The sequence below is a fragment of the Phalacrocorax aristotelis genome, chromosome 9 (assembly GCF_949628215.1).
Source record: "Phalacrocorax aristotelis chromosome 9, bGulAri2.1, whole genome shotgun sequence".
NCBI lineage: Eukaryota > Metazoa > Chordata > Aves > Suliformes > Phalacrocoracidae > Phalacrocorax > Phalacrocorax aristotelis.
The window spans coordinates 33,621,226-33,638,770 of NC_134284.1; the positions used below are offsets into that span (position 1 = coordinate 33,621,226).

The 17,545-nt window shown below is 46.4% G+C and overlaps 1 protein-coding gene across 2 annotated transcripts in view; it reads right to left on the minus strand.

The window, feature by feature from the left end:
- Window positions 1-2,263: 2,263 nt before the first annotated feature.
- Window positions 2,264-17,545, minus strand: part of TMEM260 (transmembrane protein 260) — a 36,342-nt gene continuing 21,060 nt past the window's right edge. The window contains exons 5-17 of one of the 2 annotated variants that reach the window (XM_075104301.1): window positions 15,712-15,825; window positions 13,192-13,371; window positions 10,692-10,732; window positions 10,240-10,323; window positions 9,757-9,874; window positions 9,406-9,578; window positions 8,067-8,238; window positions 6,213-6,361; window positions 5,154-5,330; window positions 4,546-4,599; window positions 4,021-4,111; window positions 3,277-3,355; window positions 2,378-2,938 (exon numbers count right to left, since the gene is read on the minus strand). In XM_075104301.1, the coding sequence (XP_074960402.1) occupies window positions 3,302-3,355; window positions 4,021-4,111; window positions 4,546-4,599; window positions 5,154-5,330; window positions 6,213-6,361; window positions 8,067-8,238; window positions 9,406-9,578; window positions 9,757-9,874; window positions 10,240-10,323; window positions 10,692-10,732; window positions 13,192-13,371; window positions 15,712-15,825 (1,407 nt within the window). In that variant the 3' untranslated portion in view covers window positions 2,378-2,938; window positions 3,277-3,301. Of the gene's footprint in view, window positions 2,939-3,276; window positions 3,356-4,020; window positions 4,112-4,545; window positions 4,600-5,153; window positions 5,331-6,212; window positions 6,362-8,066; window positions 8,239-9,405; window positions 9,579-9,756; window positions 9,875-10,239; window positions 10,324-10,691; window positions 10,733-13,191; window positions 13,372-15,711; window positions 15,826-17,545 lie in introns of both variants that reach the window. The other variant, XM_075104302.1, reaches the window with a different exon arrangement.

The following is a 17,545-nucleotide window of genomic DNA, read 5'->3' on the forward strand; positions in this document are numbered from 1 at the left end:
AATATGAAAGTAATTAGGAAAATGCAAAATCCTGTTTACTTGGCAACCGATTCATGCAACTGAGACTAACGAAGAGCAAATCAGCTTTGCTTGTTTGATAAACTTAAGGGTGCCACCTAAGAGGAGCTGATAAAAATTAAAACTTCTGCCAGCATCCCTCAGCACAGGCTTTTAGCGAACAGACTCGGAAACATCCACGCAACTGCTTCGTCTACAAGCACCAGCAAATCTCATTTGAACAGATTCAGGGGGAGGAATTTTGTATCTTCTGTCCCTGTTAAATATTGTCCCCTTCGCAATCGGTTGTTGATGATATCTTGGAGCTGAACACCAGCACAGACACCCATAGCACAGGATTCATATGGGCACGGCGTGCGTGAATGGCACAGTTGCAACCAGTTTCTGCTTTGCTCCCTAAAAAAGCATCACGTTTTCACTGCTCTTCACACCTGGGAATGCTTTTGCCAGTGGGAAAGTTCTCCTTGCAGTTTGCATCACTGCTTATTACAATCCATGACGATATGTTATTCCGTGCGGGCTGCAGGCTGGGATACCTTTGTCCAGCCCCTCTTTTCTCCTGAGTAGATAGTGGAATCCACAAAAGCTTCCAATTATTTCAAGACTATGCAGCTAAGGAGGGGCATCTAATAAAGATAAAGAAAACCCTCAGCTCAGTATATTTGCTTGAATGGATTTTCAATAATGCAGGTAACAAAAGCATTCAAAAATTGGATTCCTGAGCTTTTCTGCTAGGCTGAAGGACTGATTTTGAGAAGGGAGAAGAAAGCCGGCCCTGAGAAAGCTGCACGGAGGAATGTATGATATTCCCCCGCTCTGTACAAACACTTCTGCAGGGATTGAGAAAAAGGAAGAGATTTAAGTGAGGCACGGTCGACCTGAAATGTAGTCAATTACAACACAAAGAGTTAAAATGACACCCCTGAACCGCTCCTCTTCCTTCTCCCCCCCCTGCTTTGTGGCTTTGTAACCCAGAAACTGTAGTTTTCTTTCTTTTTATTGCTCATTTCTCATCTGCTGTTTGTACAGGAAGCATTTATAGAAGCAACGGGGGGAATTGTGATGGAAATCATACTATGAAAATAAATCAGAATGAGAGGGAGAAGGATGTTATTCTGCAACTGAAGTTAGAGATTCCTAGATGGCAGCTTGATTTTTATACAGACAGCATTCAATGAAAGTCAATCTAGGAAAATCAGCACTTAGAGACAACAACAATAGTCTACTTTCAAAAGGATCTATTAGGATTAGTAACCACGCGAGCCTAAATCTGCGCCTACATGCACCTCAAACCACAGACCAGCACGGCATCCACATGCAACACCCCTCGCTCCTGCGCGCATCTGGTCTGCTCCTCCAAGCCTCTGGGAAGCTTCCAGAGATGCCACTTGATAACACCATCTTTACGAAAGATGTTTCTCCTCTGTAAATTCTGCTAGTCCAAACAAAGTCCTGGCCTGGCAGCAATTTGACTTCTATAAAACACTGGGCTGAGATCTCACAGAACCACAGAACAAAGTATGAAAATTAGGATGAACACAACTTTCCAGTAACAATACCAGAGTTTTGGGTCTGTTTTAAGCATTTGAAGTAGATGCTAACTGACATTTTGAAAAAAGATGCTATTTTATGTCTTTTTCAGGGGTAGCAGGGTGGATTCATGCGCTATTCTTTTGGTTAAAGCTCCTGACATCTCTAACATTGCAGTTCTGGCAACCCCAGTACCTGCAAGGATGTGGCAGAGTAGACGAGCGTTAGGGGCTCGCACAAAGAGGCCAGGGAGAGCATGGTCCCGGGGAGCTGCTCTCATATCTCCGGTGCAGGGTCTCAGCACCGCGGTCCCTCTACCCCAGGTGGAGGCAGCGCAGGAGATGCCACACTGCTGCCTACAGTCACGGTGCTCTGCAAGGGAAAACACAAGTTGGTCGCTCACTATTGGAAACGCAGAGCAATAAAGTCTATCCCAACATAAAATCCCAGCATAATGAAAATAACCATCCCTGCAAAGCAAGGGAGGCAGAAAGAGCTGGGCTGGTCCCTACCCACCATCCCACGTGAGGAGCACATCGTGCCTGCAGCACCCCTGGCCACAGGCACAGCCAGGGGACAGAGGACACCCAAAACAGCAAACCATCACACTCGTGTGAAGGGCACTGTCCCACATGCTTGTCCTGATGGAACCTACCTAATGACGCTGCCCTGTGACCATAAAAACACACAGACACAGCACAGCTGAAGAAAAATATCTGTAAAAAACCTCTTGGCTCAGTAACAGAAGAAACATTTAAAGGCTAAATACAGTTTTTGTATCTACAAAGGATGCTACATTATAAATAAAATTAAAAGATCTTCACAGTACTACAGATTTCACAGGTTTCCTTTAAAAGAAAACTCTCCTTTTTGAAACCCAGCATTTTATTTAGTGATGAGCTTTTTTCCCCACACACAAAACAATACAAACAGTTCATTTGGCAACGGCAATCAAAGACCAAACAACGGTACGTTCCTGTGGAGGCAATCACGCTTGATTTCTTCTCTGCTGCCATTTCTGTCATCTTTTAGAACAGATCTCACGTTGTCGAGGACTAATTCAGATTTTAAGACTTAAAAATTTCAGCACTCCAGCAGGCGGGCGGTGGACTGGGCACTACCCAGCTCCCCGACTCAGAGCTTCTTTCATTTTCCTCAGCCCCTGCAGCTCTTTCTTCAGGTGCTTCACGGCCTGCAGAATATCCTCCCGCTGGGGATCATCCTCCGCTTTCTCGGTGTACAGAAGGAAATGTTTCACAGTTTCAGAAAGCAACACTTCGGGATCCACATCCACCCGACGGAGACGCAACATCCTCTCGCAGGCGATGGCGTAGTTTTTGTGCCAGTTCACCGGGTGATTTGGATGAGAGTTGACAATTTCTTTGTATGACTGTTAAAGGGACAAAAAAAAGAAGAGGGGGGGACAAATTAATTAAACGAAGGGGACCAACAGCCCTCAACAGTGCTTCAAAACTGCCTGTAAAGGAACAGATGCTATTTAGATGTCCAAGTCCAGAGTCGGAGCATTTCTGTAGCTCACTCTGTGTTTGCCATGTGCTGCGCAATAGCGTAAATCAGAAATCCAAAGGGGGCTGAAATGTTTCCCTTCCTACAGCAGCTGTTTGTTTAGAAACGTTACAGATGATCGTGATAACCCCATTGCACATTATGCGCTTCCCCAAGAGAGGTGTTACACCAGGCTGGGGGGGGGGAATAAAAGAGATTTACCTGCTGTGCCTGGAAAGACATTTACTCAGTATTTCAAGAGATCAGGACGTCTTACACAGGACTTATGCAGTCTGTTGACCTGAGTGGGAATATTCATAAACTCAACAGCAGGCACGCACCCGAGAACTTTGCAGAGCAGCAAAAATCACAGCAAAAGGGGTGAGTTGAAGGGAAACTATTTGTTGACTCTCTGCTGGGGTATGAAACCCTCCTCCTCTCTGCTGACACACACTGATCGTTTTGTGCATCTGCTGGCATCTCGGGCAGTCCAGTATTTCCAGAGATACCTACACCAGCTTATGGGTGTTATTCTTTGGTGTGAAACGCAGCAGAATTAATCTGCAATGAGAAGACTGTTGGATTTTCCACTTGCTGGCTCAGAGGCGTGACTGTGTAATGACAGCGGGGAAAAGTGCATACAGGGGACTTCAGGACAAGCAGTGTCTTGGCATGGGTTTGGAGCCCAGCACAGACAACATAATTACAGCAAAAGCAGGGTGTAGACTGGTTAGCTTTCAGCATCCTCCGTGACCAAGGGGGCAAGTAGGAATGGATAAAATCACTGAACAAATCTCTTTGGATCTGCTACATTCCCAGGTTGGATGAGTAAGGGAGAATGCAGATTTCAGGACCTATATGGAAACACAACGTTTCTATGGAGTCCAGAAATTAAAAACAAAAAGTGAAAAAAAAAAAAAGTATGGAGACTGCAGGGACCATTCATAACCAAAAGATATGACTTACGGTGTACGCAAATGTGTAAAGTTGTGATTTAATTTCTGCAGTCACACTGGCAGTTTCTGCAAGGTCAAATATGAAGAAAGCTGTTTTCATCCTAGAAAACCAAGAAAAACTTCCATATAGTAACTGCACAACGTAACCAGCTCACATCACATGGTTATACACACCTTCGACATGTCATACAGCCCTCTCATTGGATGGGACAGTACCCCAACTTCTCCATCTAAGTCATCAGTGGTACAAATTTCTCTCCAGGATGTACTTTCTCACCCTACGTCCAAACTGCCCTCTGCTCCTTCGAGATACTTTGAGCAGAACCTTTTGGTGAACAAAATCACCACTCTCCTGAAGGATTTGCCAGAGGCCGCGCAGCCTTCATCTCATTCTGCCAACCTTTTCCTTCCAAAGCTTGGCACATTTATATCCAATAAGGCCGCGCACCATCAAGCTGCCCGCTTCAGTGCGTATTTCCATGCCAGTGAGTTGGCATCACCCACCGGCTGTCAGAAGGGAGCGAAGGAGCATTACCTGGCTTGCCACATCTCCTCGTTGGCGACAGCTTCCCAGGAAGAGGGCTTGAAACTAAATGGGAATGAGAATAAAATTCAGCCATCGGATCCATGTCACTGTGTTTCACTCACCACACAAACAACCCTTCTAACCCAGGCAGCTACAGACCTCCCAGGCAGAAGAAAACCAGTCATGAAACCAATGGCTCTGACAGCAGAGGATCCAGCCATCCTCAGTCATTCATAAAACTTTACTCCTCTCTCTCCATAGAAGGAGCCTTTGGTATATCAGGTGTCCTAGCTATCCTTAAAGTGAGGGATGCTTTTTACCATCCATCACAGTTCAGTCTATGACATTTAAAGCCCTCGATGTCCCAAATCCTCAATGTTTTCTTGCTCCTGATCAAGTTTTAAGATCGGAAATGGACCTGTTATTTGACTAGAAATGCCCTCTCTATTTTTAATACTAATAAAACCACCACATGCTGATTTATTATATATTCCAAGCCACAAAATATTATGATTACGGCTCATGTTTAATTTCATTGACACTGCAATGGATACAGCTATGCTGCTGGCAGAAGAACGATGAGCAGGAAGGAGCAGAGTCGTGCCTCTGCTTTGTACCTGCCGTAGTCTTCAGTCCAGTTATAGAGATTTCTTGTGAGACGAATCCACTCTTCTGGGTCAAAGACAACATCGGAAGGAACCAACTTTTCACATGTACCCCACGGCCAGAGCGAATAGCTCCTTCTCCAGGTTGAGTCCCCTTCATGAAGACCTATGCAGACAAACACTTCCTTACTGCCAAAAAAAAATCAGAGAGAGCAATCATGAAGCCATGCCAGAGACGTGGGACACCCCGCGTGCTTGAGCAAACGCCGCACGCCACACCAGCAGACAGGTCTTAAGCAGCACAGCATTTTCTGCTGCACAGATACCTGCCCAGACCACTTCATGTCGAAAAGGGCATGTCTCTGGGTCAGTCTGCAGAACAGCTCTCCCACTGTAAGTGAACACCCCATCTGCCATTGCACATCTTGCACAGCCAGTGCAGGAGACACATCCTCTCCCCTATGTTGGGCTCCACAAACGTGCCAGAAGCCACAGGAGAAGCCTGTTTCTTCCTGATGGCACCTGGCAATGCTCTTCTGCCTACCCACACTCGCAAGGCTCACCCTGGCTTGTCTAAATGCAGATGCTATTCTTATTCATGTGAGTATCTAATCCTTTCTCCACTCTTACTAAGCTATTTTTATATGATGATTATTCCTGGAATACATTCATTCTATGCTAATCAGTTGGCCACAATGTTCATGAAGGAGAAGCAGCAGCAATTTGTTCTCTAACCATCGTCATTTTGAGTACACGGGAACGTTCCTTTTTTTGTTACGAATTGTATCAACAACAACAAAAATAATCAGTAAATACCCTCTGCTGATCACCCTCCTATTTTTCCCTCCTAAAAACCACACCAACCTCAAAACAACAAGCAACATTATATCCAGATGGAGTTACTTCTGCATAGGTATTTGCTTTAATTGCAAAAATAATCTCACCACCGGGGAGGAAGTCAGTGGAGAAAATTGGTCTTCTGGATGCAATACCAAGCTGTTCCATAAACAATTTGAAGAAAAAAAGCTCGAAGATTTTAGGAAAGCTGTTACATATGAAAAAAATGCTTACTGTTTATTTACTTTGAGGAAACGATGGAGATTAAAAGCAAGTGTCCCATCAGGTAATACTCCTTCCACAGGATTCCACCGATTCCCAGGAAAGTAAACGCCAGGTAAATGCTTTGCCAGCTTGGGTAGATACCATTCATAAGTCATCATCTATCACCGAAAATATAAGCAAAATTAAAACAAGAAACAAAGTTTTCATCCCTTTTACACCCAGATGCTGCTGAAAATTATTTCTGCATGAGGAATGACTATTTGCTCAGTAAGGCTACCTCCCATTTCAGCAATTGCTTGGGACCAGACCAGGTTACCAGTGGTTTCTCATGAGAGGCACATGGTCCTCCCTGTTGAGGGGGCAAAGGAAGCACAAAATAACTACTGCTGGTAAGACACACAAAAAGATTTTGGTTTGGTTAAATATTGAGCGTTGGGTTTCGGGTTTCTCATAGAATCACAGAATCATAGAACATTGTGAGTTGGAAGGGACCCGCAAGGATCATCGAGCCCAACTCCTGTCCCTGCACAGGACACCCCAAATTCACACCATGTCTCTGAGGCCTTGGCCAAGTGCTCCTTGAATATCGCCAGCCTTGGTGCCGTGATGCCTCCCTGGGGAGCCTGTTCCAGGGCTCCACCACCCTCGGGGGAAAGAACCTTTCCCTAACGCCCAACCTAACCCTCCCCTGGCACATCTCCCTGCCATCCCCTCGGGTCCTGGAGTTGGTCACCAGAGAGCAGAGACCAGCCCTGCCCCTCCTCCTCCCCTCGGGAGGGAGCTGCAGAGCGCCATGAGGTCTGCCCTCGGCCTCCTCTGCTCCAGCTGAACAAACCACGGGACTCCAGCCACACCTCGTACGGTTTCCCCTCGAAACCCTTCCCCAACTCCGTGGCCTCCTCTGGACACTCTCCAGTAGCTTTATACCCTCAATGTCCTGCGGCGCCCAACGCTGCCCACAGCACTCGGGGTGAGGCCGCCCCAGCGCGGGGCAGAGCGGGACAATCCCCTCCCTCGCCCGGCTGCGATGCAGGGCTCGGTGCCCCGCAGGGCACGGTCGGCCCCCTGGGCTGCCAGGGCACGCTGGTGGCTCGTGTTCAGCCTGCCATCGGCCAGAGCCCCCAGGTCCCTGCAGAGCTGCTCCCCAGCCTCTTGTTCCCCAGCCTGTAACTTCTCAACAAGTCACAAGCTCCTGCTGCAAAGCCAAGTGCAAGGACCGATGTGGCAGTGGGAGTGTAGGTGTCCCCTTCTGTAAGGGGTTGTTTTCTTCCCCCATTTCTCAGGAAAAAAGGCAAGAGTGTAACTACCACCCAGCACCTCCGTTTTAATGTAAAAACCAGAGGCAGAAATCTGCAAAACCACCCTTGGGGGACCAAGACAACACCGGGGATGCAGGGAATGAGCCTCACCATGGTAAAGCCCTTGGGAGAAACCCCAAAGCTGCATCGCCCATGGGGCAACTGCTGACCTGCTGCCCCCCAGGCTGCTCCCAGAAGCCGCCTGCTGCCCCAGCATCCGTATTTCAGTGCAACCACAGAAAACAGCAGGGACAAAGCTTCTTCAGCAAGGCAAACATCAGTCCTGTGCCACATCTGCTTATCTGCCACGATGAAGAACTTGGGCTTCCCCTTCTCTCTACCCACTATTGCCCCCCTGTTGGCTTTTTGGCTTGAAGGGGGCTTGCACACCACGCTCCATCTCAGAGATACCCATAACCCTTTAAAAAAAAATCGATTTTATTTCTGCATCATGAATTTTATTTGAGCAAAGAGACCCCCTCAAGGAGAGAAAAGAACAATGAACTTTTGCTTCCTATTTTTAAATCTTCCTGTTGCCTCTTTTAATATTACTTTCTGAACCTACCTCCTGGTCCACTAAGGTGATATCTGGCCTCATCCCTTCGCAATAATGAACGTAACGAAGAGCATTCCCGGGTAAGTCTCCTCTTAGCAAAATCACTGCACCCGCCGGCATAGAGGACAGCAGATTCTTTGCAAACTTATCAACAACATAGTTGTTGCTCTGATCACAAGCACTTAAGAGAACAGATAAAAAAACCCAGTGTCTTAAAAACAGGTATTTGCACGGCTTTGCATATCTTCAGAACAATTTTATGCAATAGGCATCGGTAGGTGAAGTCCTTCACCCTGGTCAGATATTGCTGAAAAACATCATCTCCATTTACAGAGAAATCAAGATACAGAAGTGAAGCATTTAGACTACAGTCCCCCAGAAACCAGTACCAGAGGCATAAGCCACTACAGTTTCACCAAAATACAAACCCATTGCATGCCCTCACCTTAATTCTGGTTTTTTTTCTTGGGCTAAACCTGAAAACTTACTAGTTGGAGCTGGAAGTGTCAGTATGACAACAACTCTGTAAAGCATTTGAAATCCTCCATATCCCTTTAATGCTTTTAATTAAGCACTAAAAAAAGCCATGTTTTTGTAGCATCAGGCAGAAGTAGGTTTACATTACCTGAGATTAGATCATTTTTCACTACACAATCGTGTGTTGCACACACTCCGGGTACGGACCCAGGAAGAGGGCACTCCATGACATGGCTCAGGGCATAAGCTACAACTGGCACCCCTATGGACCAGCCTTTGGGAATAGATGTGTGCGAAGGAAGGATTCCCGAGTATGAAGTTCTGCGTGTTCTACACTTTACCAGTTGGTCACCCTCTACCTGAGCATCCCTACTACCACACTGATTCCTGCCCAAGCCACTGAAGAGTCTTTGGTGTGGTGATAAGGAAGCGCTACTCTACAGATGTAACTCCTCAAAAAGGAAAAATAAGAAAAACCCCAGGGCCCCAGGTTTTCTGAAGCAAAGCAAGGCAAGGAGGTGACTGTTCGGGTCAAGTAAATTCTGCAAACCTTAGGAAATAAAAAACAGAGTTATGAGTTTCCTTCATTAGAAGTTTACATATATACAGAGTTTTCTTCCTTCAACCTACACGATACCCCTATTTACAGCCTGGAGTTGGTGCTTGGTGATTTTCAGGGAGATCAAACCAGGGAGTCCCACAGGCTGTGGCCAAGCAAGCTTAGCTGGGATGTGAAAAGTGCCTTTCCCACTTCAAGACAAGGACAGAAACCCCAGCAGCAGGGGTCGGGGTTTACAGCAGCACCCCGACCACACGGCACCCCGCAGCCCTGCGAGGCTGCAGCACGTCATGCGCCCGGGGGATTTGTTACCTGTAATTTGCCCAAAGTTGAGACACGACAAGAGCGAGAGCAGAAAGCCGCTCCAGCCACGGCAGCGCCCGGCTGCCCTCCAGCACGGCACTTCCGACCGAGGCGAGCGCGGCCAGCCCCAGCCCCGCCAGCACAGCCACCGCCGCATTGCTCTGCAGCCAGAATCGCTCCACCTAGGAAACAAAATCCCAGGGGCCCTATTTCTGTTTCCCCAGCTATAAGGAAACAGAATACACAGCTGTATTTGTGCACCTTACACAGCTCCAAGGCAACCACCTGCTCCTGATTAGGTGGTTTTAAGGCTTCTTCCAAAAGTTAATACCCCAGAGCAGTTTTTGGAGTGCAACTTACCACGCCCAGAAACAGAGGTTTCGTAATGTCCAGATTTGCTCTCCAAGCGAAGAAAAGGGAATAAAGACAGAGCATTCCAGCGAAAAGCCAGAGCACGGGTGACTTCTGCTGCTTTGTCCTATATAAAAAAATAACGTGCACTCTAGTGGCTCAATGAAAAAGGGGACAAAAGTTATACATGCTTGAAAACCACTACCTCTCTGCACACCTAAATGCATTTAATACAAGGAGCTGATGAGCCTTTCTTTACCTTTGCAATTTATGAAACTTCTGTTTTCAAAGCACAAAACCATCAGGATTTCAAGATTTTTATGCTTGGCATCTAGAAAGCCACAGGGTTACCAGGAGCAGGGATATTTTGTTCTTAATTAATAGATGACCACTGCCAATTGCTGAAGTTTTTGCACCAGCAAGCAGAAGGCAAAGAAAGCTGCCCACGCAGCCAGTAAGAAACTAACAAGCCAAAGTCCTCCTCCAACTTACGGCAGTGCTGTGCTCACACAGGCCACGAGTGCCAGGGCGAGGACGGGAAGGGAGAGCTCCGACTTCATCTGTGCCAGCTGAAAACTGTAGAGAAATAAGTGCATGGATGCGTCACCCCCAAATCACCCCTTGCACTCAAACTGTCAAGAGAAGAAGGGAATAAGCACAACATAACGTATTCCCTTTCTGCTGTGATTAAGTCTACCAGAAATGGGAACAAGCTCAGTTTACATGTCAGGATTTTGAATGAAAAATCACTGAGGAGGGGGATCCAGCATTCTTCCTTCAATGGGGAAGACAGACGGACATGCATGCTGTCCCTGCGCCAGATACACAGGGCCCCAGCTCTGGACCAAGACAAGGAAAGGCAGGACAGGAGCCACTTTGGCCAAAATGACAGCAGCAGCAACGGGCTTCTCTCTATTAAAAGGCACACTCAAGATTTTACTCACACCAGCATCTCTCTCATACTGGATCCTGTCTCGGACTTGGCCTAGATTAGAAAGAAAGAAAACCCATGAGAAACCCCCACACTGATTGCCCTATCCCTAGAGCAAGGGAAAAGTCTTTTTGTTTTCTGTTTGCAGAGCCCTGAGCACACACAGGGCTCCCCAAAACCCCCTCAGGTGGTACCCCAAGATGGTCACAGGGACCTGTTCCTGAATCGCTTAATTCCTGAATTAATTCTTGAATTGCTTCAACAACAAAAAGACAGCAAACTCTACACAAACCTTCACTGCAAGATTTTCTCCCACGTTCATGTTTTATGTTATGCCACTGTGCAGGGTTTACCACCTGGATAAGTGTTTTTTCAAGGTGCTACCAACCTATTACCCTGTGACTCGAGCACATTGTGGTTTAGCTATGATCTCTGCTATATCATACAGAATCATTTAGGCTGGAAAAGACTTTTAAGACCACCAACTTGAACTGTTAACCTGACGCTGCCAAGTCCACCACCAAGCCATGTCCCTGAGCACCACATCTACACGCCCTTTAAATACCTCCAGGGACAACGACTCTTCCCCGGGCAGCCCGTTCCAGTGCCTGACAGCCCTTTCAGTGTAGTAATTGTTCCTAATATCCAATCTAAACCTCCCCTGGCGCAACTTGAGGCCATTTCCTCTAGTCCCATATCTCCACAGTGCAATTATTTTCTGGGACATCTCCCCACAGCCTGAGACAAGCACGTGGGCCTCAATTCCTGCTTGCTTACCAGACTCGCCCCTGTACCCTCTGCCCTGGTAGAGGCCGCGCCGTATGAGATTTATATGAGGAATATGAGAAATTTTATTGCAGAAACTTGCAATCCATGGCACAAGTCTGAGAAAGATGACATGTCTGGTGGAGGTGAGGAATTACCTTCATAGGTGCTTGTTGGAAAAGTGGTGACTACCAGATAAAAGATAAGGTAAACAGATCCAGGAGGTCTGGAGGGAATATTTAATCCCAGTAAAAATGGAATAGTTTATGGCATTCAAGATTTAATTAAAAAATAAAAGTGTTAGAGGATGGAGAGCCAACCCAAGGCTCCTGCAGCACCACTGCTACCTCTCTGTTTCTTGCAAAGCCCCGCCTTGCTGGCAGCTGGCGGCTTCTGGCCCCAGACACATCCTTCACAGGAGATGACATTTCTGATCCTTGGCTTATAGAGGTGGAACCCTCTCCCGAGTCTTTTCTTTGGGTTTTTTTTTTGACCCTGCCTGACCTTAAAATGTGGGACAAAAGGGCGGTCTGTCCATCCAGGCATCAGGACCAAATGCTTGGATTTTGTTGCATTTATTCCTCCTGCTTCAGACAAGTTCATCATAAATGCAATTTGTGGTGTAGGATTATACGCAGTCCATCCCTAAGCCTCCTGAACATCAACTTGAATTCATCACATTTGATGGAGAAAGGAGTTAAGGGATTTGCATGCCTTGGTATTGCTCTGCCCAACAGAGTCTCATTCTCAGCAGACGGCTGGGAACAGGACAACAGGGGTAATCTCAAAAGTTCTTCAGAGAGTGGATCTTATACCTGTAGGAGTTTTTGAAAGATTACGTGGCAGTAGCACGCATTATCAAGTCTCTTGCCTCACATCCTACAGCCACCCAGCTCTCCGAGGAGGCTGTAATGGAATGGCAACGGTGCTCGCTGCGTCACATTGGCTGAAAGTGGGGGCATAATTTCTGAGGATGTGAGGCTTCAGGACCCCAAGGAGTGACACACTATGTAAACCATACCTTTTTCTTGTTTTTTTCCCCTCACTAGTGAGATTTCCTAGCCCTCTGCACTGAAATCTCTGAAGCAGGAAGGACAGAAGGGGTGCCGAGCGCTTGCTTTCCTTGGGTGGCCAGAGCCAAACATCTAAGCTGTGGCTGGAGGAGGCAGGTGCAAAGCCTATGCTCTGCAAGCAACTATGCAATACCTCCCTTCCTTAGTAAGAGCACAGACCTATCAATAACTCAAGCCAGAGGTTTCTGCAACCCCTCAAACCTACCACTCATTCAAATTCAATATTAGTAACAAGTACATGAAAAGGAATCTTTTTTAAAGGTACAGCAATGAAAACTGTTTGTGACCTCTTTAAATAGCTGAGTTAAAAATAAAAATATAATTCAATTATTTGTCTTAAAACAAGGAAAAAAAAAACCACAAAATTGATGTCACCACCTCCCTCTAGCACAATTTGCTCTTTGGGCTCTTACAAATACGGGACACCTGTACAGCTCCCAGTAAATAATACAGCTTGCCCCGTAAAGGCAAAGAGAATTATTTCTTTGCTTTCCCAGCCATGTGATCCATTCCCAGAAAACCTGATAGATCAGAAGGTCAAGATCAGACATAAATTTTTGAAACAGAAAACATTTTCAATTTCTTCCCCTACAAGCCATTGATCGTCAGAAATAGAAAGGTTCTGCTATTGCATAAGTCAAAAGAAAGTCATTTTAGAAAATGACCCTTATTTACCAGATTGAATGTCCCATATTCTTCCCTGAGAAAGTGGGTCAAAAATCCTTGAAAAGTCGTCTGGTCTCCCCATGTCCAACGGGCTCGACTGAGGTAGGATGAAGCCGGCAGATAGAGATAAGGCAGCAAACCAGCCAAGAAGCATAAACCCAACTTCAGCAAATGGCCTAGGGACAATTCCTGCACCAAAATATGTCATATTGCATAACAACATTTATTTTAGTTTAATCACGCTGGAACTTCAAGAACAGATAAAGAAAAAACATCAAATATATTTACACAGAGCTGATCTCTCAATTTATAGTAAGTCCCTACAAAATGCTATGTTAAACCTTACGATTTTGTGGATTACTAGGAAACTGCATCAAACTGATCTCCTTTGCATGGCAGGGTGAAATTTAAGTGAAGCAAATAATATTAGCTAGGACTCATGAGTATCATACTCATTGCATCTTTCACATTTAAATCATGGCATGACATGCATAGATGGCTGAAGCACTGCAAGGCTGAGATAACCCACTTTGCAGCGATTAAGAGTTGGCTGGTATTCCATCTGGCAAAAAAAAAACAACCCGCTGCTCTAGTACAACTACACACATCATCACCATCATCAGGAGTCAGTTTTGCCATTTACTTTATCGTGATTACACTGGCTAAATTGGATCGGCCAACTTTTGGGGTGGGATTTTCAAGAGTGCCTAAGGGGTGAGGAAGACAAGACTTTCAAAGGGACTTCTGTGCCTAACTCCTTTAAGTGCTTTGGAAAATCCCACCCTAGAATATTGCACGCTTGCTTTTTCGTTAGCCACTGCCCTGTCAATCAAAGCACTTCTTCAGCAGTTGGGGTTATGGGGAAGAGGCACCATTCAGAGCGATGATCTACAGAGCAGAAAAAGTAGCTTGATAATGGTGGTGGCCAGAGTCCCTTCAGAAGAAAGCTGGCTCTTTTTTACTTAAAAGGCACTGTTTTCCATCAAATATCCCTCTTGTTAGGTGGTTTCCTGCAGCAGGCACTACTGGGCTGTCTAAAGTATTTCCCAGGAATATTATATTGGCACAGGATTGTCCTTGCTGGAAATCACAGAGGTCTCTCTGGACTTCCCCAGTTTAAAAAAAAAAAGCTGTTTAAAGAACACAAACACATTGCAGAAGTGAGTCTTCCTTGTGTTAAAGGAAATACATAGCCAGAAAGGGCTTTGCTGCGGATGCTGAACAGATTTTGGATCAAGCTTGTCTGAGTTGCATCTCATCTCCTCCAGCTTGCGTGCTTCGCTCCAGGTTTAGTTATATCCTGTGCCATTACTCAGAACCACACCTGATTTATCAGGTTCAGGGTGGAAAAATACAGGCAGGACCGGCCCAGCACAAACCTGTCCAACTGTCACCTTCACAGGGGCAAAAGAGAGAGAGGGAGGGAGTAGGTGGAGGCTTCTCAGGGACATTTGCAAAGCGATCAGAGCATCTGCGTTGTTGAGATGTGCAGCTGTTTTCAGGGCAACACAGAGTTTCTGCGACGCGCCTGCATTCAGCCTGATGCATTGACTCACGGATCACCTAAGGAAAACAAGAGCATTGCAGGGCCCCTGAACGTCAGCCGGGAGCCTCATCCAGACAGATGCGCACCACCTTCATAAGCCGGGCATGCAAGAAGGTGTTTTCACCTTATTAAACTTGCTCACTGTGTAAGATAGAGCTGTAAAAGGAGGGACATCTTCACAATGGGACCTCTGGTAGGAGATGAACGGGACGTATTTGACCAGATCAGAGGCTTGCTCTTTCACTGAAGGTGGGCCTTCCTTTAGTCTTCTCCAGCCAGCACGAGCCAGGCACTCTTCACCTGAGAGCTGATCTCCTTTAGGACTCTCACGTTCTGGCTGTATCACAGCTGGAGGCCACTGAGCCTGGCACATCCCAGGGGGATGCAGAAGGCAACTTACCCCACAGACAAGCCTCTGCACCCTTCTTGCCATGCTGCTTATTCCAGCTGCACCTTCAACTATCAACAGCAGCCCCAAGATGCTCTGCAACGAGCGGACATGGCTTTTGTTTGTTACCACCAGGGAATCAACATACAGAAACTCATCTCCAGACGAGTTAATCGCATGAGAAAGCCAGTGCTGTCAGCCAGAAGAAGCAGTGCCCAGACTGCACATGCCTGTGACTTCTCACCAACAGATATTTATCTGCTTTCCTGTTTGGTAGGTCATTGAACATGCCCTTATTTCCTACACGCTAAGGAGTTTTCAGCTCCAAGTATCGGTCTTGTGGCTGCGTACGGGGTACTTGCAAGCAGGAGACAGGGGCAGATCGCAGATGGCTGGTGTGAGCAAAGCCCCTAAATTGTGATCAGCAGCTCTGGTGTCAGACTGATGGACTGTAACTTCAGTGGGTTATGACCGACCGGTTTAGACAGACGATTGTCCCTGCTTGTACATCAACAGAGAAGTGGCACAAGTGCTTGGAAAGAAGAATTACTCACTGCCTTATAAAAATTGAGGTATGGGTCAGCAAAATACGTACCGCCTTTCTGAAAAGCCGGAAGAGAACCCAAGGCACAATGCATACGATATAAAGTACTATCGTGTGCTGATTGCACAAACTGAGCCCGCAGCAAAAGGCACCAAGTTTAGAGATCTGAAAGGCAAAAGACCCCACCACATTCATAGTTACTCTTTACAGCTCACAAGAACATTCAGAGACCATAAGAGCTTCAGTGCAGCCCACGGCACACTTACAGGAGAAAGGCAAATACATCGGTGATCACCCGTCAGTTGTAACACAGGCTATTTTTGATTATTTACTGGGAGATTTCATTTGTTTAACAGAAAATGCTATTTAAGAAGCATCCAGCGCAACAGCTACATCTCCATGTATACAGGGATCATCTGTAGCACCATCATGTTGTAATGACGCAACAGGGTCCGATTCCTGAACCCCAGCTGCACAGGAGAGACTGCCCAGCCCTTAACTCCCAATGATGCCAAGTTTTCAGAAGCCATACCCTAAAATAATGCCATTCTGTACAGAGACCTCATTTTATATAAGAGGAATGATTTTTTCCTCTTCAGGCACAGAGGGCTAAAGTCAGGGCTACACAAACTTCCTAATGAAAGGAATCAAATATTATATCCCTAATTAGTCTGGAAGCTCATTTTCAAGCATCTTTGAAAGAGTCTTCTCATAAAACAGGTAGTGTGCCCAGTCTATGCAGCACGGTGCAGGGTATTTCTGGTACTCGTGGAGGATTTTGCACAGGTTCATTATTGGTAACCACGGCCACCCCTGGCTGATGCTAAGGAAAGCCTCTCTCTGCCCCATGCTGCCATATGCTCTGCTCTGTCCCAGCACCATCCCACCACTGCTGCGTCCTCTTCATTCAGTGGGGGTGGACAATATTACAAGAATGACTCCATATAGAAACCCCAGGTCAGTGCCACATACGCCACCAGCCACTGCTCCTCCTCCAAATTTGCCTCCTCCTCCACCATCCCTGGCCACTTGGTCTGCATTACAACCTGAAGCCAAGCCCCAGGGCAGCTCCTCGGTGGGCAAAAAGCCACCAGAGTCCCACAGATGTTGAACAGGAGCCAACAACCCATCCTCACCTCCCCAGCCATCCCCAAGGAGGGCAGCACTTCCATCTATCATCAGAGCATCACCCCTGCTTATTTCAGTCACCGGCAAGGATGGCGTGTGAGACTCAAACACTTCCCTTGGTGTGGTGATGGGATCACCTAGTAATTTTTAATTGTCTGCCCAGCAGACAATCCTTTCCCATCCTTGCCATGGAAACACCTGCTGTAACTTCTGAAACACATTTGTGGGCTTCAGCGCTGCCCTGCAGGACTCAGAACAACCTCAATAATTTTTCAAGTATCTTGATGAACTCCAAGCATACCTCTGAAGATGTTTGCACGACTATCTGATTTATAAAAAGCTCTGTGAGCTGGCTGTTGGTAGCCTGGCTTCTTCAAGGCATGGGATGCCAGACACCCAAAAAACATTGAAACAAGCTCCTTAAGTGCTTCTCAAAATCTCATCTGAAAATCCCATTGGAAATTGGGCACGTGAAACGTGGAAGCAGGTTGGAAAATGCCCAATTCCATCTTTGTGGAGTTCAGGTTGTGGAGATCTTGGGACAGTACTCGTCAGGGAAAATAAAAAAATACAGTGGTGAAACAAGGTCTCTATAACCAGTGATAAAACGTGTTATTTGAGAATTCATGAAGCTGAGTAAACTACCACTGCGAACTCTTGAAATTCTAGCCTAGCCCGACAAAAATCCTTTTATTCACACAATTTACAGGAGTCACAGCAGGCAAGTCTGAGAGGAGAAGAGATCAGATGTTCAGAC